The sequence below is a fragment of the Sciurus vulgaris genome, assembly GCF_902686455.1.
Source record: "Sciurus vulgaris genome assembly, chromosome: 3".
Classification (NCBI taxonomy): domain Eukaryota; kingdom Metazoa; phylum Chordata; class Mammalia; order Rodentia; family Sciuridae; genus Sciurus; species Sciurus vulgaris.
Window position 1 is genome coordinate 24,986,635 of NC_136463.1, and position 23,995 is coordinate 25,010,629.

Here is a 23,995-nt window from a genome sequence, read left to right on the forward strand (position 1 = left end):
TTTTATTTCTTTATTTTTACGTGGTGATGAGGATTGAACCAGTGCCTTACACATGCTAGGCAAGTGCTCTACTGCTGAGCTATATAACCCCAGCCCCTCACTATATATTCTTAAAATAGGTGAGCATTTTATATTCCCTAAATGCTTAAATACCATTCATTACAGAACTACTTCCTGCCATGCATTTCTGTTAATTTCACATAAATCTTATTGAAGCAATACTATTTTTCTATTTATCTAGGAAGTTCAACTCAACTTCTCAGTCATTTGGTTTTTTTAGTCATTGTAGAAATCGTTGCCAGTTTTCCTGTTTTGTTCTGAGAGCTTTCTGGGTTTCTTACAATTTGTTTAAGAAAAATTCTTAACTACATTTTATGTAATGATATTTCTCATCTCTGGTCTTACCTGCATTTCTCTTTTCTCTTTTCCTTTTTCCATATACAGGTTCCTTCCCTCCCACTTTCTTCTTTTCTACCTTTGGTAGTAAGAAGTTACTTAGCAATGTTTTGAAAATGTCTCTCAGACAATGATTCTAATATCACTAGTTGACATCTCTTTTATGCTTCTCTTTTTTTTCACAAATGAGAATTCTAACTTTTTAATTGAACTCTAGTTCATTAAATAGTAAGTTTTGGAGTATTGACATGTTTTTCAAATTAATGGAATTGCAATCATTTTTTTTTTTTTTTTCAAATATTTCCACCTTTTGTTTTTAGGAATGGTGGACTCATCTTTGGTTGAACGAAGGCTTTGCATCCTGGATTGAGTATCTGTGTGTAGACCACTGCTTTCCAGAGTATGATATCTGGACTCAGTTTGTTTCTGCTGATTATACCCGTGCCCAGGAGCTTGACGCCTTAGATAACAGCCATCCTATTGAAGTGAGCTATACTTTCCAACCATTGGCTTGTGACTGCTCTCCCTTTCAGTGAAATAAAGAATTAGTTATGCAGAAACTTAGAATTCTGAAAGGAAGAAAAAAGTTGCATGAGTGGTTTCACTTTTTTTTTTTTAAATTGTAGTACTGGCAATTGAACTTAGGATGCATGCTAAGTAAGCAAGAGTTCTGCCAGTGAGCTATATCCCTATCTGTCACTGGTTTTATAGTTCATATTTCCAATCTTGAAGATCTAACAAGAATAAGTTCTAATTAATATTTCATCTTAAGGTAGCTCATATAAAAATTTGGCAGATGCTGTGTACATTTTTATAGAATGGTACTTGTAGGAACCGTATCTTAAATAATACTATGATTCCATTGTTTCTTTCAAGGAAAATGCTGGACAAATTATTTTATTACTGTCATTATGGTTTTTTGCATATTTTAATTCTCTTAACTTAGCCCCTCCTTATTTCAATTAGTATATATAAATTTTACATTCAAAGAACTAGAGTTATAATCCTACTTTGACATACTTAGCTAAGATCTGTGTAATTGTAAACAGTTAAAATTAATGGAAGAAATCAATGTTTTTCATCTTTACCTTCCTTCCCCTCTCACTCCCAAGAATAAACAGAGCAGTAAAGACTTGCCTGCCAGAAGAGCAGAGTCAGGGCTAGAATCTAGGCTCTGAAAGATAACAGGGATCATGTTATACATTCTGCTTCATTAGGATTAGTTACTATGCCCTTTTGAGGGTTAAGATACATGCTGCGAATGAGCTAACGGCAGAAAAATATAAGTTAGAAGGGTTTTCCTAGAAAGCTTTTTATGTAATTCAGTATTACAGGCTGTCTGCTTCCTGTCATAACCCTGAATCACACTGTCTGCCAGGTCAGTGTGGGCCATCCATCTGAGGTTGATGAGATATTTGATGCTATATCATATAGCAAAGGTGCATCTGTCATCCGAATGCTACATGACTACATTGGGGATAAGGTAAAAGAGCAATTTTTTAAAATCTTCCATTCTTTTATGGCAAAATCCTCAATTTTGCATGGATAAAACATTTGTTTTTTTAAAAATTAAGTTCCTAGGTAACTTTTGGCTTATCTTCATTTCTTTTTTTATTTATTGTTGTGGTCTCTTAGAATGATGTGCAAATATGTTTTGGGATGGGAATGGGAAGCTGATTTAAAAATTTAAAGCAAGCAATAGAAGGCTAAGAGTATACATTCTTTAAATTTAGTAGGTATTAGAGGGATAGATGTTTTTCCATATATCTGATACTTGAGTATTTGAGTAAATTTTGCTTTTACTACTAATATACACATATACTATAAATTTCAAAATCTGATCCTGAATTTAAAAATTGTGTTTCCTCAGGACTTTAAGAAAGGAATGAATATGTATTTAACCAAGTTTCAACAAAAGAATGCTGCCACAGGTAATCTTAAATAGCTTGAGATAGTGTTGAAAGCATTGCCAGTCTATCCAGGGTGGGAAGTTTCTGACAAACTCCTGGATGAATCTAGTGTTACCAGGTCATGGATCACACTTCGAAAAGCAAAGCCTACCATTTAAAATTTTTATTTTTTAATTGTTATTTATGAAAGACAATTGGCAGTTCAAATATGTGTTCATTATTATTCCCAGCATCCTGTTGCAGAAGTTTCAGTGCCCTATCTGTCCTCACTGCTGTTTCCTTAATTCATGCTTTTGTGATCTCTGCACTAGGATCTTGCAAATCCCTACGAACCCACTATTTCTTGCCCTGTCCCATTCCATTCAAGTTCATCTCTCTCTTTTTTTTTTAATACATATTTTTTAATTGTAGACGGACACAATACTTTTATTTATTTATTTATTTTTATGTGGTGCTGAGGATGAAACCCAGTGTGTCGTGTGTGATAGGCAAGTGTTCTACCACTGAGCTACAACTCCAGCTCCTTGAGTTCATCTCTTACACTGAGGCTACAGTTATCTTGCTAGAGGGAATATCACATTTCATCCCCCTACTTATTTTAAATCCTTGAGATGGTATCCTGCCTTGCCCCTGAAGTCCGTATACCTCTTTATAAGCCAGTGTTCAACAGTTTAGCCCTACCTAATGTTTTAGCCTCATCTCCTGTTACCCCCACTCATATGCCCTCCTTTCTTGAGCTTATTGAACATATTGCTGTTGTTTCTATTTTATTGTACTTTTCCTATTTGTACATCAGACCATTTATTCTGTATACTTTGTTTCTTTTTTTTTTTTTTGGTGCATGGTATTGAACTCAGGGGCACTCAACCACTGAGCCACATCCCAAGCCCTATTTTTTTATATTTAGAGACAGGCTTTTACTCAGTTGCTTAGCACTTTGCTTTTGCTGAGGCTGCCTTTGAACTCACGCTCCTCCTGCCTCAGCCTCCCAAGCTGCTGGGATTACAGGCATATGCCACCGTGCCCAGTTTATTTTGTATACCTTTATTCCATGTGTGTGTGGTGAACTCTCATCTTTGAGTTGCAGACTAAAAATAACATATGTGAACTCTGTTTTCTTTGGATTTTTCTTTATGTGCTTTTCCTTCCTCTGTGCATGCTATAGTATGTATACCTTATTGCTATTTTGCTTGATCTTCCACCATATGAGTTTTACCATGAGTTTTACTTCAGTTTGATAAGCACTGAATATTTTTTAACTGGTTCATTGAATGGATACAATACTTATTTATGTAGTGAGTTTAAACATGTTTCTATATTTTCATTCTTTTTCTTTTTTTTAAGTACTTTTAGTTGTTAATGGACACCATACCTTTATTTTATTTACTTATTATGTGGTGCTGAGTATAGAACCCAGTGCCTCACACATGCTAGGCAAGTGTGCTACCACTAAGCTGCAACCCCAGCCATATATCTTCATTCTTACTTCTTGTTTGAACTCTTCTGTACTTTGTTTTAGTTTGTAATTTTTCTTATATGCTAGAATGATTAAGTACATCTTAGAATAAAAGACCAGTTTTTATTTTATTTTATTGGTGCATTATAGTTGTACATAATTATGGAATTTGTTGTCATATATTTGTATGTATACATAGTATATCAATATAATTTGGTCAGTATCACTTTCCAGCACCTTCTCCCTCCCTCCCCACCTTCATCTCTTGGTCCTTTTCCTCTACTGATCTTCTTTTGATTTTCATGAGACACCCACCCCTGCCTTTCTTTACCTTTTCCCTCTCTAGCTTCTGCATATGAGAGAAAACATACAACCCTTGACCTCTGAGTTTGACTTATTTCACTTAACATAATGATCTCTAGTTCCATCCATTTTCCTGCAAATGACATAATTTTCATACTTCTTTACGGCTGAATAAAACTCCATTGTGTATATATACCACATTTTCTTTACCCATTCTTCTGTTGATGAATGCCTAGGCTGATTCTATGGGTTGTTGTGAATTGTGCTGCTACAAATGTGGGTATGCGTGTATCACTATAGTATGATGACTTTAATTCTTTAGTATAAGAGCTGAGAAGTGGTTTAGTTAAGTCATATGGTGGTTGCATCCTTAAGTCTTTTGAAAAACATCCATACTGATTTACAGAGTGGTTGTACTAATTTACAATCCCACCAACAGTGTAAAAGTGTTCCTTTTTTCTCTACATCCTCTCTAGTATTTACTGTTATTTGTATTCTTGATAACTGTCATTCTCACTGTTGTGAGATGAAATCTCAGTGTAGTTTTGATTTTCATTTCCCTAATAGCTAATGATGTTGAACATTTTTTTCATATATTTTTTGGTTATTTCTATTTCTTTGAGGTGTATCTGTTTTAATTCATTTGCCCATTTATTAATTATATTTTTTGGTGTAATATTTTTGAGTTCTACATATTCTAGCTATTAATCCTCTGTCAGAAGAGTAGCTAGCAAAGATTTTCTCCCATTCTGTAGGTTCTCTTCTTTATATTCCTAATTATTTCCTTTGCTGTGCAGAAGCTTTTTAATTTGATTCCATCTCATTTATTAACTTGGCATTATTTCCTGAGCTTTAGGGATCTTTTATGGAGAAAATTGTTGCCTGTTCTTGTATGCTGGAATGTTGACCCTACATTTTCTTCTAGGAGTTGCATAGTTTCTGTTCTAATTCCTAGGTCTTTGATGCATTTTGAGTTGATTTTTGTGCAGGGTGAGTGATAAGGGTCTAGTTTCATTCTTCTACATATGGATAACCAGTTTTCCCAGCACCATTTGTTAAAGGTTGGAAGACCATTAATTTGACCTACTGTTTCCTGAACCTGAAAAAAACAAAGAATTGGTCAGCATTAGAGTGTTAAGAGTTAAGTAAAATTTCTGATTTGTTTTAGGAAAATAAACATATACACGTTTTAGATTATCATTGTTTGTGATTTGCCTTCTAGAGGATCTTTGGGAAAGTTTAGAAAATGCTAGTGGCAAACCCATAGCAGCTGTGATGAATACCTGGACCAAACAAATGGGATTCCCTCTCATTTATGTGGAAGCAGAACAGGTAAACTTATTAAAAGTTCTTCTATTTGTGTGGTACTACATTATGTGACATTTAATTAAGTATTACCAAATTTGCTTTTCTGTACTTTTTAAGTTGTAGTAAACTTTACACCAACCCTTGTGCTCTTTTCTCAGTGACTTTGCCCCCTCCCAACATAATTAAATTATACATACTTGGGGAAAAAATATTGTCTACTTGTACTATTCCAGGGAAACCGTGTAAATTTGTTGGTTTACTTCTAAAATCACTACATGATGTTTATTCTCTTTTTGTTTTGTTTTGTTGTGCTGGGAATTAAATCCAGGGCTTTAGGCATGCAAGGCAAGTGCTCTACCACTAGGCTAAATAAACCCCAAGCCCCTCATGAGGTTCATTCTAGAAATGCAAGGTTGGTTTGATATTTTAAATATCTTACTACAGGAACTGGGCATAGTGGCACTGACCTGTAATCCCAGTTACTTGGGAGGCTGAGACAGGAGGCTTGCAAGATTGAGGTCAACCTGGAGACCCCCATCTTTAAAAAATAAAAAAAGAAAATCTCACATTATAGAATTCAGTAGAAGAACCACATAACCACTTGATTAAATGTAGAAGAAGCATTTGGTAAAATTTAATATGCATTTATAATATCATTCTATAATAATCATTTTTAATGTTTGATTGATTGAACCTGGAATTCAGAAAGGAATACTTCAGAATGAGTTATTCTTCAGCAGGACTGAGAATTACACTTGAACCTTTAATGCCTATCAAAAAGTTTGTCTTAATTCAGTTTCACTTATGAAATTATTCTCTTAAATGTCTTTGTTAAGGTTTTGTGAGTTGCATGGGGAATTAGTTGCCATCCATTTTTAGGGAAAAGGATTGATAGTACTTTCTTTTTTTTTTTTTTTTCAGGTGGGGTACAGGAGATTAAACTTAAGGGTGCTTAACCACTGAGCTACATTCCCAACCCTATTTATTTTTTACTTTGAAACGGGGTCTTGCTAAGTTGCTTAGGACCTTGAAAGTTGCAGTGCTTCTGCCTCAGCCTCCTGAGTTGCTGAGATTACAGGTGTGCAACACTATGCCCAGTTTGTAGCTTTTTTTGCCCCCGTCCTATACTGTTCATAAAGCCAAGTGTATTTTACAGATTTTTCTCAGTGTGACAATGTAAGTTAAGTTAGTAAATTTGCTTTTCTCTACTTGGAGTATTCTAGGTGATGTTTAAATCAGCCCTTACCATCTCAAAATGCCACATTTACATAGAACATTTTAATGTGGATGCTTGCAAATTACCCTCCCAGAGCCATATCTTAACTTTCAACATGAGTGGATTTATAATAAAGTAGGCATATTGAAGACCTCTCAGTTAAGTTGACTGCAGGAATTTGAAAAAGTGGAGCTGGGGTTGTGGCTCAGTGGTGGAGCGCTTGCCTAGCATGCCTCACCTCTCTGGGTTCATTATCAGCACCACATATAAATAAATGAATAAAATAAAGGTCCATCAACAACCAAAAATATATTTAAAAATATTTTTTAAAAAAGAATTTGAAAAGGCAACTTAGGAAATGCAGTTTATCATGTTTGGACTAGAATACCTCTAAGTTTAGTGACCTACCATTGTGATCATTATGTTTCTTTTAGTTCTCTTTGGAGAAAAGTCTATTATTGGAGATGCTTGAGTTTTCTCTCTGCCTGATTTGTTTAATAATAGCAAGCCAAGCGTGTTGGTACACACTTGTGATCCCAGTAAGTGGAGGCTGAGGCAGGAGGTTTGCAAGTTTGAGGTCAGCCTCCCCAATTTAGTGAGGCCCTCAGCAATTTATCAAGACCTTGTCTCAAAATAAGTCATGCTCCCAGTTACTCAAAAAAGAAGAAAGATATTAGCATACAAAGATGATTGTTCTTTTCATCTGTAGTTATTTCATTCCTCAAAACTACTAAACTATTTAATGATTATATACAATGTGGACTCTTAGGCTCTAATTTTTTTCTTCAAGCAGAACACTTAAATTTTTTTTGATACTTTTCGGTGAACCCAATGCCTTATATATGCTAGATCGTAGGTATTCTACCACTGAACTACTCCCCTGAGACCCACTTTTTTTTTTTTTTTTTTTTTTTTTGTTCTTATCTAGGCACCTAGATTCATTTAGATAATCCAGGATACTCTTCCAACCTCAGTTTTGTTTTTTTTTTTTTTCCCAGTACTGCTGTTTGAACCCAGGGACACTTTACCACTGAGCTACACTTCAGTCCTTATTCTTTTTTATTTTTGGTACTGGGGATTGAACCCAGAGGCATTTTACCACTGAGCCACATCCCAAGCCCTTTATTTTATGTTGAGACAGGGTCTCACTAAATTGCTTAGGGCCTTGCTAAATTACTGAGTCTGGTCTTGAATTTGTGATCCTCCAGCCTCAGTCTCCTGAGTTGCTGGGATTACAGCTGTGTGCCACTGTGTCTAGCTCCTTTTTATTTTTGAAATAGGATCTTGCTAAATTGCCTAGGCTGACCTTGAACTTACCATCCTCCTGCTCACCTTCTTGAGTAGCTAGTCAGGACCTTTTTTTATTAGGTAAAAAAATATGTTTACAGGTTCCAGGGGTGAAGATGTGGTTATCTTTGCAGAATCATTGTTCAGTCTATCTATCACATGACTTCTGAAAATTCTCATGTTCTGCAGTTACATGTGTACATGCATGCAGATAGATTGACACATACAACACAGTTGAGGTTAAGAAGTGACATACACCCAAAAGCACGCCAGATGCAGTGGCCCATTCCTGTAATCCCAGCTCCTTGAGAAGCTGTTAGATGGACAATCTGCCTAGTAAAGATGAAGGGAGCTTGACGGAAGAAGATGTAAAGGACTGGGACTGCTGACTTTATGAAGAGGACAAAATGCAGAGATCAAGGCTGGGGATGTAGTTTAGTCTTGCCTAACATGCCTGAAGCTCTGCATTTGTTCACCAGGAAGAGGGGGAAAAAAAAAAAGAAAGAAAGCAAAGTCAAACTGTCAAAAGCTGGAACTTGGGTGAGCCCCACTTTTTAATTTAATTTTTGATAGCGTCTAAGTTGCCTAGGTTGGCCTCAAATTTGTGATCTTCCTGTCTTAGCCTCCAAGTAGCTGGCGTGAACCACCATGTCCACCTCCAGAGCACACTTTTAAGAGTGTAATAGTTATTAGATAGAAAACAGTAATACATAACTGAAACTCGGCTTACTTTTTCATCTAGTTACTTTTTAAGGTTGTGCTTTCTTTATTTATCGTTTTTTGTCTTATGTACATATGACTAAACTCACCCATTCTACATTACAATAAAAAGGCTATCTATGACAATTCTTTTGAGAGTAGAAGAACTCTGTAATATATAGTAACTTCTTTTTTCCTTTCTGCTTTTAAATGTAGGGATTGAGGGCTGGGGATATAGCTCAGTTGGTAGAGTGCCTGCCTCGCAAGCACAAGGCCCTGGGTTCAATCCCCAGCACCGCAAAAAAAAAAAAGCTAAATGTAGGGATTGAACCCAGGAACACTCTACCACTTAGCTACATTCCCAGCCCTTTCTATTTTTTATTTTGAGACAGGCTGGCCTTGAATTTGTGGTCCCCCTGTCTCCATCTCTAGAGTTGCTGGGATTAAAGGCATGCACCACCAAGCCCAGCTGTTGAAGTATTTTTTTTTTTTTTAAACAAATGAACTCAATATTATTGGTTCTGGCTTTTTAGTTACTTTCTTGCCCACCCCTCAACCTACACACATACACACACTTTTTATTTCATTGCAAAATTCATCCTTTGAAACAAGGTGTGTGTTTATTTCATGTTTACCAAACATTTTAAAATTTGTATTCTGAATAGTGAGTCCACATGGTCATGTAATGTTGCTGCTTCTTTCTTTATAAAGATTAAAATAACTTGTTTTATTGTACTATATACCTTTGAAAACTAATACTTTCCTTTTAGAAATATCTCATCTGGGTAAACATCCCTTCTGAGGGGTCATATTACATGGAAATTTGCCATTTATTTATTTATTTTGTTAATTTTTAATTTTTTTGGTACTAGGAATTGAACCCAGATGCACTTAACCACTGAGTCATATCCCAGCCATTTTTTATCTTTTACTTAGAGACAGGGTCTCACTGTGTTACTTAGGGCCTTGCTGAGTTGGTGAGGCTGGCTTTGACCTTGGCAGTCCTCTTGCCTCAGCCTCCAAGCTACGCAATCCTTTTTAATTTTTGTTTTACAACAGGGTTTCACTAAGTTGCCAAGGGAGGCCTCAAACTTGCAGTCTCCCTGCCTCAGCCTCTTGAATTGATGGGATTATAGGCGCGCGCCACCACGACCAGTTGTTTATGTATTTATTTTTTCAGCGCCATGGATGGAACCCAGGGCCTCATGCATGCTAGGCAAGCACTCTAACACTGACCTACATCCTGCCCCCAGCCTTTTATTTAGAATAGAGATTTTGTAGTACCATCATCTTCGTCACCATTGCATTTTGTGTACTCAGGAGTCATTTAGTTATGTTGATTCCACCATCCACTTTGTCACAGGAATGTCCCTCCTTCCCCCAAGAAGTGTTGATGCTATTATAGTCTTTATTTTGCTTCTTTAGGTAGAAGATGACAGATTACTGAAATTGTCCCAAAAGAAGTTCTGTGCCAGTGGACCCTATGTTGGTAAGCATATGGCTGTAAGTGGGAGTTGATTGATGATTTTTGGTATCAGTAGTTGAGTATTAGTGTTCCAGTTAATAGGAAATAATTACACACACACACACACACACACACACACACACCCAATACCATATTTAGAGACAGGGTCTTGCTAAGTTGCTCAGGGCTTAACTGAATTGCTAAGGCTGGCTTTGAACTCGCAGTCCTCTTGCCTCAGCCTTCCCAGCCACTGGGATTACAGGCATATGCTACATGCCACCATACCTAGCAATTATCCATTTTGTGATAGTTAAAATGGAACTTAATAAAAACAAGGAGATGGTAAAAGAATAAAAATGAGACCAGGCACAATAGTGCACATCTGTAATTCCAGCGGCTTGGAAGGCTAAGACAGGAGGATCATGAGTTCAAAGCCAGCCTCAGCAAACGCGAGGCGCTAAACAACTCAGACCCTTTCTCTAAATAAAATACAAAATGGGACTGGGGTTGTGGCTCAGTGGTCGAGTACCCCTAAGTTCCATCTCCAGTACCAAAACAAACAAACAAACAAAAATAAATAAATAAATAAAAATGAAACTTAAGAAATAAAAAGACTCACAAGATACTTATATTTAATCACATTCTTGGATTTTAAAAAAAATTTAATGTGTCTGTGTGTTTTTGGAGTCTGTAATGAGTGAAGAAAGACTAGAACACCTAAGAAGTGATATCTAGTCTTAATCTGTAAAAGAGGACTTCTGGTGTGTTTATGTGGATGGCTTATAATATAGGTAGTATTATTTCCATTTTACAGATGAGAGAGCTGAGGTACAACTATATTAAACTGGTCAAGGTCACTTATCTAATAACTTACAAGTGCAAATTAGCTGGACACCATGGCATGCGACTGTAATCCCAGCAATTTGGGAGGCTGAGGCAGGAGGATTGCAAGTTTGAAGCCAATCTAGGCATTAGCTAATTCCATCTCAAAATAAAAAATAAGAGTTTGGGATATACCTCAGTGGTAGAGTGCCCCTCATTAACTCCCACTACCCCTACCCCACAAAAGGGTGGGAGAAGGAATTGAATTGAAGCAAAATAATTGAACCCCATGAGTTTTGCTTTTCCCTACCCTCCGCACTGTGGATCAAATCCAGGGCCTTGGCCATTTATGCAAAGACTCTACCAATGAACTATCTCCCCAACCCTGAGTTTATGTTTTTAACTCACACTTTTTCAAACATTAGACTCCTTATGTATAAAATTTTACCCAGGAAATTAAAAACATTGATTGAAAAACATTAAAAAGTAAAGTATTTCTCTGAATCTTTCTCATTTTCTTTAAAACAGTAGTTCTCAATAGGGGAAAGTATATGTATTATCATCACTGATGCCTTGCCATGTTCTACCCACAATATCTGCATCCTCCTGGGGTTAAGAAGTATGGCCTCTGCCCTTAACTCTGCTTAACCTTAGAATTACTCTTTTAATATATATGTCCAACAAGCTGGGAGTGGTGGTGCATACCTGTAATCCCAGATATCCCAGTCAGGAAGTAGAGATAGGAGGATCGCAAGTTTGAGGCCAGCCTCAGCAACTTAGCAAGGCTCTGAGCAACTTATGAGACCTGGTTTCAAAATTGTAAAATTTTGAAAAAAAGGATGGGGATGTATGTAGCTCAGTGGTAAAGTGCTCCTAGGTTAAATCCACAGTACTATAAAAGATTTTTTTTTAAATGAAATAAATGCCTTATAAGTCAGATGATGGGTTTACTACTCAAATAAATGCTTAGATGTCATAGTTGCTGTTTTCTGTCGCATTTTTGTAGTCTTCCTTGAAGTACTGATAAGTTTTTCAGGTTTTTATAATTTTCTGTGACAAATATAGACAACAGTAAAACCTGAAATAGTGTGCGAAGGGGTTTAATTTGTAGTTAAACCTGATAATCAGGCTATGTAGCTTATGTTAGGTATGCAGCTATTTAAATAACTGTTAATGTACTTGGTAAGGACTCTTGTTTGGCATCTTAATGCAAGTCTTTTTTGCTGCCTGATATCTAAAATAGTATTTCTGCCTTACAAATGTTTTGGCTTTTAGATATGACTCCTCAGTAATGGAATGCAGTAACTCCCAGGATGTGCCCTATCATAGCAATAAACATCAGCCCGTCAGTGTTTCATCAGTGTGTATTCCCATTAAAGACTGCACCTTAAAATTGTTTTTGAAACGCAATGCTATGGGAACACTTTCATCTACTCAAAATTAATTTTAACTGTAAAATCATTGCTGTGTCTGTTGCTCTGTAAAGGGAAAACAATTATTAAGATTAAATCATTGTATTTTTGATTCTGAGTTAACTGTTCTATTTTTTTTTGTTGTTGTTTTACACTATATTTCATTAGTAAATTATTTCTTCCTTTGCACTAATATTCCTTAGGTTAGCTGGAAGAGTTTCTATAGCACTAAGCATGAGCTATTGGCTTAACACCTAAGTTTGGGCTTTTCTCTACATTTTACCATCTGTTTCTTCCAGGGTAAAGTTATTTTCAGGTTTTCTGTTTGTTTTTCTCTTGCTTAGGAGAAGACTGTCCCCAGTGGATGGTTCCTATCACAATCTCTACTAATGAAGATCCCAATCAGGCCAAACTAAAAATTCTAATGGATAAGCCAGAGATGAATGTGGTTTTGAAAAATGTCAAATCAGACCAGTGGGTTAAGGTGAGTACAGAAATGGTGTAGCCATTTTTACCTTATCTGAACTGCTTTATTTCTCTTGTGCATTTTATAACTGTCTCTAAATTTTACTGCTCCAGGTTAGGATTTTATTTTATTTTATTTTTTTGGCGGAACTGGGGATTGAATACTAGGCAAGTGCTCTACCACTGAGATACATCCCAGCCCCATAGATGAGGACTTTCAAAGGAAAACATTTCTAAACCTTTGTGAAATTTAGGGCCATTTTTCAAATAGTATTGTCTAGACATGTGCTCTTTTTTTTTTTTTTTTTTTTTTTTTTTTTTTTTTGCGGTGCTGGGGATCAAATCCAGGGCCTTGTGCTTGCGAGGCAGGCACTCTACCAACTGAGCTATCTCCCCAGCCTCGACATGTGCTCTTAAGTTAGATAAAAGAGGAGTGGAAAAGAAAAATAGTAGACTGTTAAAGTCACATTAGCCAAAACATTTGTAGACTTATAACTTTAAACACCTGTAATTCCAGCAACTTGGGAAACTAAGGCAGGGGGATTCCAAGTTCAAGGCTAGCCTGGGCAACTTAATCCATGTCTCAAAATAAAAAAGAGTTGGGAATGTTGCTTGGTGGTAGGGCATCTCTGAGTTTAATTCCCAGTACCACAACACAAAAAAAGAAGATAAAGGAAATCAATAAAAGAGGGGCTGGGGGCAGAGCTTAGTGGTAGAGCACTTGTCCAGCATGTGCAATGCCCTGGGTTCAATCCCCAGCACTACAAAAAAAAAAAAAAAAAAAAAAAAAAGGCAAGAAAGAAAGAAGTGAATCAATAAAATAATAGTTGCATTAAAATTATTTTTTAATATAATGATTTTTAAAAATATTTGTCTTCTTGTTTTACTATTAAACTATATTGTATATAAATATTTTCAGAGATATTTTTGGTTGTAGCTCAGTGCTAGTGTACTTGCCTAACATATGCAATCAATCCTATATCACCATAAAACCAGACAAGAAAAATGGTTTTGGTTGTTTGTAAATAGCCTATAGAGAAGTCAGTGATTATCTTACTCCAAAAATCATATGAAGTTACCCTTATTACATCTCTCACTTAAATAGTATGATGGATTTTGTTGATTAAAGGATCTTATTCTACCTGGAGTATCTGAAACATAATTAGAAAAATATGGTTCTTCTTGAGGTTAAAATTTAGAATATGAAAATTGTTGAGGCTCTTGACTTCTTGTTTGTAAAAACTTAATCTTTCTCAGAGATTCTTCTATCCAAGTACTTTTAAGTATAAAAATATTTTCTATATACCTCTAACTATCCTCTGAGATTAGAAATAGAAACTTAGCCAACATTAATTTCTCCCTTTCTCCCATGTTCTTTCTAGTGTCCTGTTGGCCCCTGTTGTTGCACGTTTCTGTTTTCTGTGCCTTTGCATTTATTTTAGACAACTGATTTCGATCTTCATGGGCTCTGTGTTTTAATCCCTGTTAGTTAGCATGTATGATCTTTGTTGTTTTTTAAGCAAATATATCTAAAAACAATTAATTTTCCACATATAAAAAGTTGATTTATAAAATAAACGAAAGTTCGAAAAAGAATAAATAAGATAAATGGAAGTGTTTAATAGTGCCTATTGAATATCTTTTCAGTTAAATCTGGGAACTGTTGGGTTTTATCGAACCCAGTACAGCTCTGCCATGCTGGAAAGTTTATTACCAGGCATTCGGGACCTTTCTCTGCCCCCAGTGGATCGACTTGGATTACAGAATGACCTCTTCTCCTTGGTGAGTGTCTCTCATTTAAGTAATATGATAGATTTTGTTGATTAAAGGATCTTGTTTTTCCTGAAGTGTCTGAAACATAATTAGAAGAATATGATTCTTTCTGAAGGTGAACACCTTTGGGAAAGGAAAAGATGACTAATTATTAATTAAATGACAAGATTGACTCTATATAATTTACCAGAAGCAAATCCCATTTCACTACTCCTAAGCTAGTTTTTTGTACTATTTTTAGTTAAACCATTCTTTGTAAGGCAAAAGGCCTTTCTTTTTAATAGAAATGGACATAAGCCTTTAATAAACTTCCCTACTGTTTTTTATTTGTTTATTTGTTTTATTAAATAATTCAGTAATTTTGCGGGGGCCGGGGTACTGTGAATTGAAACCAGGAGCACTTAACCAAATGAGCCACATCCCCAGTCCTTTTATTTATTTATTTTTTATTTTGAGACTGAGTTTTGCTAAGTTGCTTAGGGCCTCACTAAGTTGCTGAGACTAGCTTTGAACTCATGGTCCTCCTGCCTCAGCCTTCCAAGTCCTTGGGATTACAGGCAGGCACCACCGCACCTGGCAATAATAGAGAGTTACTCTATGTTTTTTCTAAAGTACTTTGCAGGAAAAGCTAGAACTTTTTTTTAGCTTTCTGTTATTACTCAAATTATAGTGCATTAACTTAGAAATACATTTATATTTGGTTTTATTCCAGAAAGGACTTAAAGCAGCAACTAGTAGTAGTATTTTTGTGACTCCAACATAGGTTATGTAATTTCTGGATGTCTTCGACTATGATAAAATTTTTATGTTCCTCCTAGTGTTCTTTTAAATTGGTTTTGGAATTTTCCCTGCCCTCTACAATTACTGGTTTTGGATTCCTTCTTTGTATAAACACAGATTAGCACTGATGCACAAAACCTCACATCTGCTGATCTCACTGCCAAAAGAGACCTGTCCCAGGAGAGTGGGTCATTTGTGCAGTTGGCTGCTGTAACAGAAGTTCTTTTTCCCAACTCTTTTAGTTAGTTCTGAAAGAACTCTCAATTTGTAGTGCCTTCCAGTTTGTGCTCTTTTAGAAATGAGTAAAGGAGTGGCTGAAGTTGACACAGTTTGCAGGTCCAGCTTTGAAAGAGCCTCTGTCAAGAACTAAAGCCCCAACTATTTTTGTAGCTTTTCTGAAGATATGAAAATTTTCAAAACAAAGCCAGGGCCCCAGAAACTAAGTAGAAATAGGAAGTTAGCTCATTTATTGTTATTCCTCAATTAGGGGAATTTAATGTAATTTTTAAAAGTAGTTCTTTTATAAATAGCGAAGAATTAAGGGATATTTTCATAATAGGAATTTTATTTTAATGGTGTTCTTCTGAACTTACTTACTATCATTTCCTCAAACTAAAAAAATTGCTAGAGGTAGATAACGCTGAAAATACATGCTTTTATGTTTTGTTTTGTTGTTTGAAGACTAGGTTAATTTATGTTTTTTCCTATCCCAGGCTCGAGCTGGAATCATTAGCACTGTAGAGGTTCTAAAAGTCATGGAGGCTTTTGTGAATGAGCCCAATTATACTGTATGGAGCGACCTGAGCTGTAACCTGGGGATTCTTTCAACTCTCTTGTCCCACACAGACTTCTATGAGGAAATCCAGGAGTTTGTGAAAGATGTCTTTTCACCTATAGGGGAGAGACTGGGCTGGGACCCCAAACCTGGAGAAGGTAATGGATGTACTTAATGGGGAAAAAAATCTGTCAGAAACAGATACTTTTTTATCCACCCATGGTTAACAACTTAATTAAAATCACTTTTGTATTTATCAGATATTACTATATGTTCAGCTGCCAGAAATTAAAAGTTATGTTTTCCAAGTCTGCTGGTGGAGTTAATGGGCTATCAACATCGATGCAGTAGTGCTTATATACTTATTACTACATATGATTTGGACAGTATTAGAAATAAAGCGTTCCAAAGTCCCTTTTATAGTCAAGAAACGCTAATGGGAATTTTGGATTATTTTTCTTACTTATATTACTATAAATACTGGGCACCTTGTATACAACTTGTAACTCCAGGTTACAGCTAAGAGACACAGGAGCCAGCTTTCTGAACTAAGGAAGTTAATTGCATTTTTACATGTGTTCTCCTCCATCATTATTTCCAGAATCACATATTTACTCTTTTTGCTGTCATTTAAATGTGGAGAATGGTGATTTGAAGGCTCTAAATATAATTATTTTCTACCATCCACTAATAACTAAAAGTGGTACTTTCTCTTGACTATCTTAATTTGGGAGTCTTTTGAAATAAGAATAGTAGTTGCAATACTTAGGCACTCTGTCTTTCATTGGTTCAACAAATATTTATACAACTTATATGTCAAGTATTATGCTAGAAGCTGCTGAAACAGCAGAAAGCAAAACATTGCCCTGTATGGTTTATATTCTAGTGGGAGACACAGCAAACAATTAAATATATACTGTTCTGGGTTGGCAGCAAGTATCATGAAGAAAAACAAAGCAAGGTAAGGCAAATAAGGAGAACTAGACCATTATTTTATAGAGTAGTTGGGGAAATCACTAATAAGGTGAGCACAAGCAGAGATAGGAAGGAGAGAGGTATGAGAATATCTAGGAGGAAAATGGTCCAGACAGAGAGACTAACAAGTCCCTGAGCAGGAACATGGAATAACAAGAAGGCTAGTAATGTCAGAATAGAGTAAATGAGGGCAAGAGGAGCATGGGAAGCAGACTGGAGCCTGTAGAGACCTGTGGTGAAGTTTTTGACTTTTATATTTTGTGACTTGATGTGATAATTTAGAGTTTTGGGCAGAGGAACATGATTTGATGTTCTTGAGTGTGTGAAGAACAGACCAAAAGGAGACCATTTTAGAAGGCCGTTTGAGGACTGGAGGTACAGCTCAGTGGTGGAGCACTTGCCTAGCATGCTCTAGGCTCAATTCCCAGCACTGTGAGAAAAATAAAACAAAACAAAAAAAGAAAAAACAGGCTATTTGATTAATCCATTTGAGGTGCTAGTTGCAAGTAGAACTTACAAGTATAAGTTCTGTGTGTAGTTTGAAGGTAGAACAAACTATTTAGTGGAGGAATGAGTGTGTGGTCAAGAGAGAGGAATCATCAAACTAAAACTGCCATAGAAGCACCTTTGGATACAAAAGGGAATCAGGAGTTTGGTTTGAGGCATATTAAATTTGAGATCATGTTAAACATCTGTACATAGAATGCTTCAAGGTCCAGGTTGGATAAATACATTTGGGAGTCATTGTTATGTAGATAATATTTGCAGCTATACAAGAGACCCCTTAGAGACTGAGTTTCAATACAGAAAAAGAGAACTGAGGACTGGGTCCGAAAGAAGTCCAGAATTTGGAAGACTGACTAGAAAAGGAAGACTCTATAAAGGATACTGGCCAGTGAGGCAGCAGGAAAGCCAGGAGGGAGAGGAGTGTCCCAGAACATAAAGAAAGTATTTTAAGGCAGAATGAAAGTAATCAGCTGTACAAAAGCTGTTCTAAGAAAAGGATGGAGAATTAGTGATTGCATTTAACAGATTTCATGGGATGATAGGGAATGATAATGTATTCTCTGCAATGGGAGGAGTTGAAATGGAGACAGGACATCTAGACAACTTTTTAAAGGAATTTTGCTAAATAGAGTATCAGAGAAAAGAGTGTAGTCTTGAGAAATGTGGGCTCAGGTAAGAAATTTCCTTTTTTTAAGTTGGGATATTTTATATCTTTCTGCCAATGAAAATAATGCAGTAGTATTGGGAAAATTCATGTTGTAAGAGAGTGGCAGCTGAATGATTGAGAGAAATAGAACCTAGTGCACAGTGGAGAAGTTGGCTTTAGACAAGAGCCCAGATCCATAACAACATATAAGTAATTAGTGGACATTGCAGTTTTCTTTCATGATGATAATATGTGTAATCTTTTAAGCTTAAAAATGATAAAGAGGGGCTAGGATTCTAGCTCAGTGGTAGAATACTTGCCTAGCAAGTGTGAGGAACTGAGTAAATAAAATAAAGATATTATGTCCATCTACAACTAAAAATATCTAAAAATGATATAGGGAAGCCACATCAATATTTTTGGGGTTTTTTTGTTTGTTTGTTTGTTTGTTTTTTGGTGTGTGTGTGGTGCTGGGAATTGAACCCAGGGCCTTGTGCTTGCAAGACAAGCACTCTACAACTGAGCTATATCCCCAGCCCCCACATCAACGTTTATAGCAGCACAATTCACGATAGCTAAGCTATGAAACCAACCTAGATGGCCATTAACAGATGAATGGATAAAGAAAATGTGGTTTATATACACAATGGAATATTACTCAGCCATAAAGAAGACTGATTTTATGATATCCTCAGTAAATGGATGGATCTGGAGACTATATACTAAGTGAAATAAACCAATCACAGAAAACCAAAGGTTGAATGTTCTCTCTGATATGTGGATGCTAATCACAACAGGGGTGGGGAGGGAAGAATAGAAGTTCAGTGGATTAGACAAAGGGGAAAGAAGGGACAGGAACAGGAACAGAAATAGGAAAGACAGTGGAATGAATCTGATATAACTTTCCTATGTACATACGTGAATAAATAGTGAAGCTCAATATTGTGTGCATCCACGAGATGGGGCTCTTAATTAGAATAAGATATATTCCATGTTTATATAAACATATCAAAATTCTACTGCCACATATAACTAAAAAAATCAAAAAAATTTAAAAATGACGTAGGGAAAATGGCTTTAGTTTTCTATCAGATGAATCAAAAAACAAAATAAAGCCAGGTGTGGTGATGCACACCTGTAATCCCAGCAACTTGGGAGACTGAGACAAGAGGATCACGAGTTCAAAGCCAGCCTTAGCAAGAAGCCAGGCGCTAAGCAACTTAGTGGGACCCTGTCTCTAAATAAAATACAAAATAGGGCTGGCGATGTGGCTCAGTGATTGAGTGCCCCTGAGTTCAATCCCTGGTACAATGCACCTCCCCCCAAAGAAAAAAGCAAAATAATAAAACATCACATTGCATCACATAGCAAGTCAGCACCAGAGCCAGAGCTATAAATTGTTCGTTTTGTTTTGATCTCCTAATAAGTTTTCTTAAACTTACTTTTTATTGAATTATGATTTAACTATAATAAAACTGTAATTTCAGTGTTCTGTCTAGCTCAATGACCTCCCCCCACTTGTCAGTACTGAGGATGGAACCCAGGACCTCAGCATATGCTAGGCAAAAGCTCTACCACTGAGCTATATATCTCGGTCCCCCAGTTTGCTGTCTTTTGACAAAGGCATACATTTCCGTCCTCCAAAACTAGCCTCAGGCCACTTCTCAGCCAATCTCTGCTCCTTGATCACCCTGACCAGGCAAACACTATTCTGACTATTTCAGACCCTAGATTAATGTTGTCTATCACATAAGTAGAATCTGATACACACACACATATACATATTTCTTTTGTTTTTTCAAGTATAGGGAATGGAACCCAGGGGCACTCTACCTCTGTGCTATACCCCCAGCCTATTTATTTATAGACAGGGTCTTGCTAAATTGTCATAGCTGGCCTGAAACTTGTGATCTTCCTTCCTCAGTTCCCCAAGTGGCTGAGATTATAGGAGTGCATCATCATACCCTGTGTTGAAATCATGTTATATTCTTATATTTGGCTTTTCTCACTCAGCATGTTTTTGAGAAACATAGAGGTTGTTCCTTTTACTGCTGGGTAGTATTTCACTGTATGAATATATTGCATTTTATTTTCCATTGTATGTCCATCAGATTTGTGTGCTAATTTTGACTTTTTTGAGCTGGTCATGGTGACTTGGACCTGTAATCCCAGCTACACGGGAGGCTGTGGCAGGAGGATCACAAGTTCCAGACCACTTAGTGAGACGCTACCTCAAAATAAAAAAGACTGGGATGTAGCTCATTTGTAGAGCATTTGCTTAGTAAGTGTGAAGCCTTAGGTTCAATCCCTAGTACCACCAAAAAAAAAAAAAAAACCCCACAAAATACATACCAGTTCAGTGTTTTTTAGTATGTTCATGAGCTCCTGCAACCATCACCATTATCTAATTTCACCCCAAAAGGAGCCCCATGCCCAACGGCAGTTAATCCCTATTCCCTGGGAACCACTAATCCTTGTCTCTCATAGGTTTGCCTATTATTGACGTTTCATATAAATTGAATCATAACAGTATATGGCCTTTTGTGCCTGGCTTCTTTCATTTAATGTAATGTTTTCAAGATTTACCCAGGTGATAGCATAATATCAGTATCTCATTCCTTTTTTATGGTAGAATAATATTCCATTGTTAGGATATAGCGCATATTATGAGTTGGTAAACATTTGGATTGATTTCACTTTTTGGCTATTATGAATTCTATTAATATTTATGTACAAGCTTTTTTTTTTTTTTTTTTTTTTTTTTTCTGTATCAAGAATTGAACTCATGGTTGCTCGACCACTGAGCCACATCCCCAGCCCTATTTTGTATTTTATTTAGAGACAGGGTCTCACTGAGTTTCTTAGGGTCTTGATAAGTAGCTGAGGCTGGCTTTGAATTCACCATCCTTCTGCCTCAGCCATGCTCGGCTGTTTACAAGTTTTTGTATAGACATATGGTTTCATTTCTCTTGGGTAAATACCTAAGAGTAGAATTGCAAGGTCACATGATAACTCTATGTTGAACCTGCAAAGGAACTGCCAGACTGTTTTTCTAAATGGCCACACCAATTTACATTTCCAATAGTAGTGTTTCAGGGATCCAGTTTCTCCACATCCTTGTCAACACTTGTTATTGTCTGTCTTTTTGATTATAGCCATCATTGTGTAAAGTGGGATCTCATTGTGGTTTGTATTTGCATTTCCCTAATGATCAATGGTGAAGTTCTTTTTATGTCCTTATTGACTGTTTGCCTATCTTTGAAGGAATTAATCAACCTGGTTTTATTTTTAAAATATTATTTAATTCTGTTATACACAGGGTATACTAGTTCCACATATAGTCTTTTTCTAAACCTTGCATCAAAGAATCATGATGTAATAAACCTCTTCTTTCCACACACAGTCCTTTTCAGTATAATTAACTAGAATGAGTAACATTTAGTAAATTCAGAAAATTGGCAGTTGTGACTAGAGATGGTCAGCAAATTCATTTGCTTGTCTAGTCTGTTTAGCACTTTTCCCTATTATGATTTGTTAAATTTAAATCAAGTGTTCTCTTCAGTATGGGAGAATTGCGTTTCTTCAATACCATAGACTTAGTGTAATACAACTATGAAATATTCAGGTGCTAACTTAAAAACAGTCCCACTAAGTAGTCCTATGTCTTTTCTACTTTTCAATCAGGTCATCTAGATGCACTCTTGAGGGGCTTGGTTCTGGGCAAACTAGGAAAAGCAGGACACAAGGCAACATTAGAAGAAGCCCGTCGTCGGTTTAAGGACCATGTGGAAGGAAAACAGATTCTCTCTGCTGATCTGAGGAGTCCTGTAAGTTTCCACAATAAATTTCTTTGATTTCTAGTTGTCTGCATTACTTTATGAAACATGAAACTTCTTTAATAGTAACCAAAACTGGGCTGGGGAGATAGCTCAGCTGGTAGAGTGCTTGCCCTAAGGCCCTGAGTTCAATCCCCAGTACTTTAAAAAAAAAAAAAAAAAAAATATTAACCAAAACTGACCCATAAGCCATGTCTAACTCTGTCTTAACATATCCCATTTGGGTGATTTGTAGCCAGCTTCCCATTTAAGTTTCTTAGCCCACATGGTGGTTCTGAAAGGTGATTCCCCTGTGCACATTCCCAGAGAGAGCTGGTGTGCTGTGCTGTCACAACATGCCATCCATTCTGTGGTTTTTCATGGGGCTTTTACATCCTTAACCTAATTTATATGTATGTCCACACGTAACTACTTACGTTTTTACTTGCTTTGTGTCATTTTGAAACATTTAAAATACTTGAAACAGGATAGATGTACTAAAATAACTTCCTTTTTTGTTCCTATATGTTTTATAGGTCTATCTGACTGTTTTAAAGCATGGTGATGGTACTACCTTAGACATTATGCTAAAGGTGAGTGATTTGAAAAAGGCTCCTCTTCTTCTGAACTTGGATGGACACAGAGAACAGCTTTAAATGGTTAAAAGATTGAAAAGTTCTGACAAAAAATATATTAAACATATATGCAAATATTATCAGACATGCAAATATTAAGAAACTAAGGGGGACTGGGGTTGTAGCTCAGTGGCAGAGCACTTGTCTAGCATGTGTGAGGCACTGTGTTCAATCCTCAGCATCACACAAAAATAAAATAAAGGTATTGTGTCCATCTACAACTAAAAATATTTTTAAAAATAAATAAAAAAGAAAAGAAACTATGGGAACTGGATGTGGTAGTGCAGGACTGTAGTCCTAACTACTTGGAAGACTAAGGTAGGAAGATCGAAGGTTCAAGACCAACCTAGGCAACTTAACAAGACAAACCCTGCCTCAAAAAAGGGAGGGATGGAGTGGGGCTGGGGTGGTGGCTCAGTGGTAGAGCACTTGCCTAGCACGTGTGAGGTACTGGGTTCATTTCTTAGCATTGTATATAGATAGATTTAAAAAAATACAGGTTTGTCTACAACTAAAAAAATATATTTTAAAAAACTTATCTTAATCCATGTTATTTATCTATAGGTTTCCTTTCTAATAATATAAAACATATTTTAGATTTACTTTTCAAATAGACATTTAAGGTCCCTTCTCAGTCTTAATATTCGGTGAACCTGTGTACTACAAATCATGTGAATGAAATGCATATGAAATGGGCTATTTTGTGTGAGTTTTTTTTTTTTTTTTTTTTAAGTCTATTCCATAAGTGTATGGAAAAAAAATAGGAATTCTGAAAAATTTATGCTAGATGCCATAAATTACTATTTCCATTTTTAAGAATTTATACAAGTATGCGTATTTAATAGGAGTTGCATTTATTAGCATAAGGGAGTGCACAATATTAGCTTTACTGTAGGAAGAGCTCTAATGAAGGCAGAATCAGAATTCTTACCAACACTGCAAAAGCAAACATATAAACAGGCAAACAATTTGATGACAAATGACTATTTTCTGTTGGTAATTTAGGAATAATGTTAAAACACAAGAGTGTACACCTCTTAATAGTATATTTAAAATGTGGTACTAGAGTGCCGCCTGGTGGACTAATATATCTTCAGGGCAGAAATGCTTCCTAAAAGCTGGAGGGACTATAACCTAGGCAAAAGCTCTGCCACTGAGCTACATCCCCAGCCCCTACAGTTCTAATTTTTAAAAATACAATGTTTTGTTTCTAATTATGAAAAAAAGATTTTTCTATATTCACTATGGAATATTTAAAGACTAGAAAAGAATAAAGAAGAAAATAAAACTTGTAATTTTTTTTAAAAAGCAGATCACAAAACAGCATGTACAGTATAATCTCATTCCAGG

General features: G+C 36.1%; 1 protein-coding gene across 2 annotated transcripts in view; it reads left to right on the forward strand.

Annotated features, from left to right (window-relative positions):
* The window catches only part of NPEPPS (aminopeptidase puromycin sensitive), an 89,353-nt gene that overhangs the window by 58,495 nt on the left and 6,863 nt on the right, over positions 1-23,995 (forward strand). For both annotated transcript variants that reach the window (XM_079134722.1, XM_079134721.1), the window contains exons 10-19: positions 717-881; positions 1,775-1,879; positions 2,267-2,327; positions 5,288-5,397; positions 10,001-10,064; positions 12,619-12,758; positions 14,387-14,521; positions 16,006-16,225; positions 21,880-22,022; positions 22,547-22,603. In XM_079134722.1, coding sequence (XP_078990848.1) covers positions 717-881; positions 1,775-1,879; positions 2,267-2,327; positions 5,288-5,397; positions 10,001-10,064; positions 12,619-12,758; positions 14,387-14,521; positions 16,006-16,225; positions 21,880-22,022; positions 22,547-22,603 — 1,200 coding nt within the window. The remainder of the gene's footprint in view (positions 1-716; positions 882-1,774; positions 1,880-2,266; positions 2,328-5,287; positions 5,398-10,000; positions 10,065-12,618; positions 12,759-14,386; positions 14,522-16,005; positions 16,226-21,879; positions 22,023-22,546; positions 22,604-23,995) is intronic.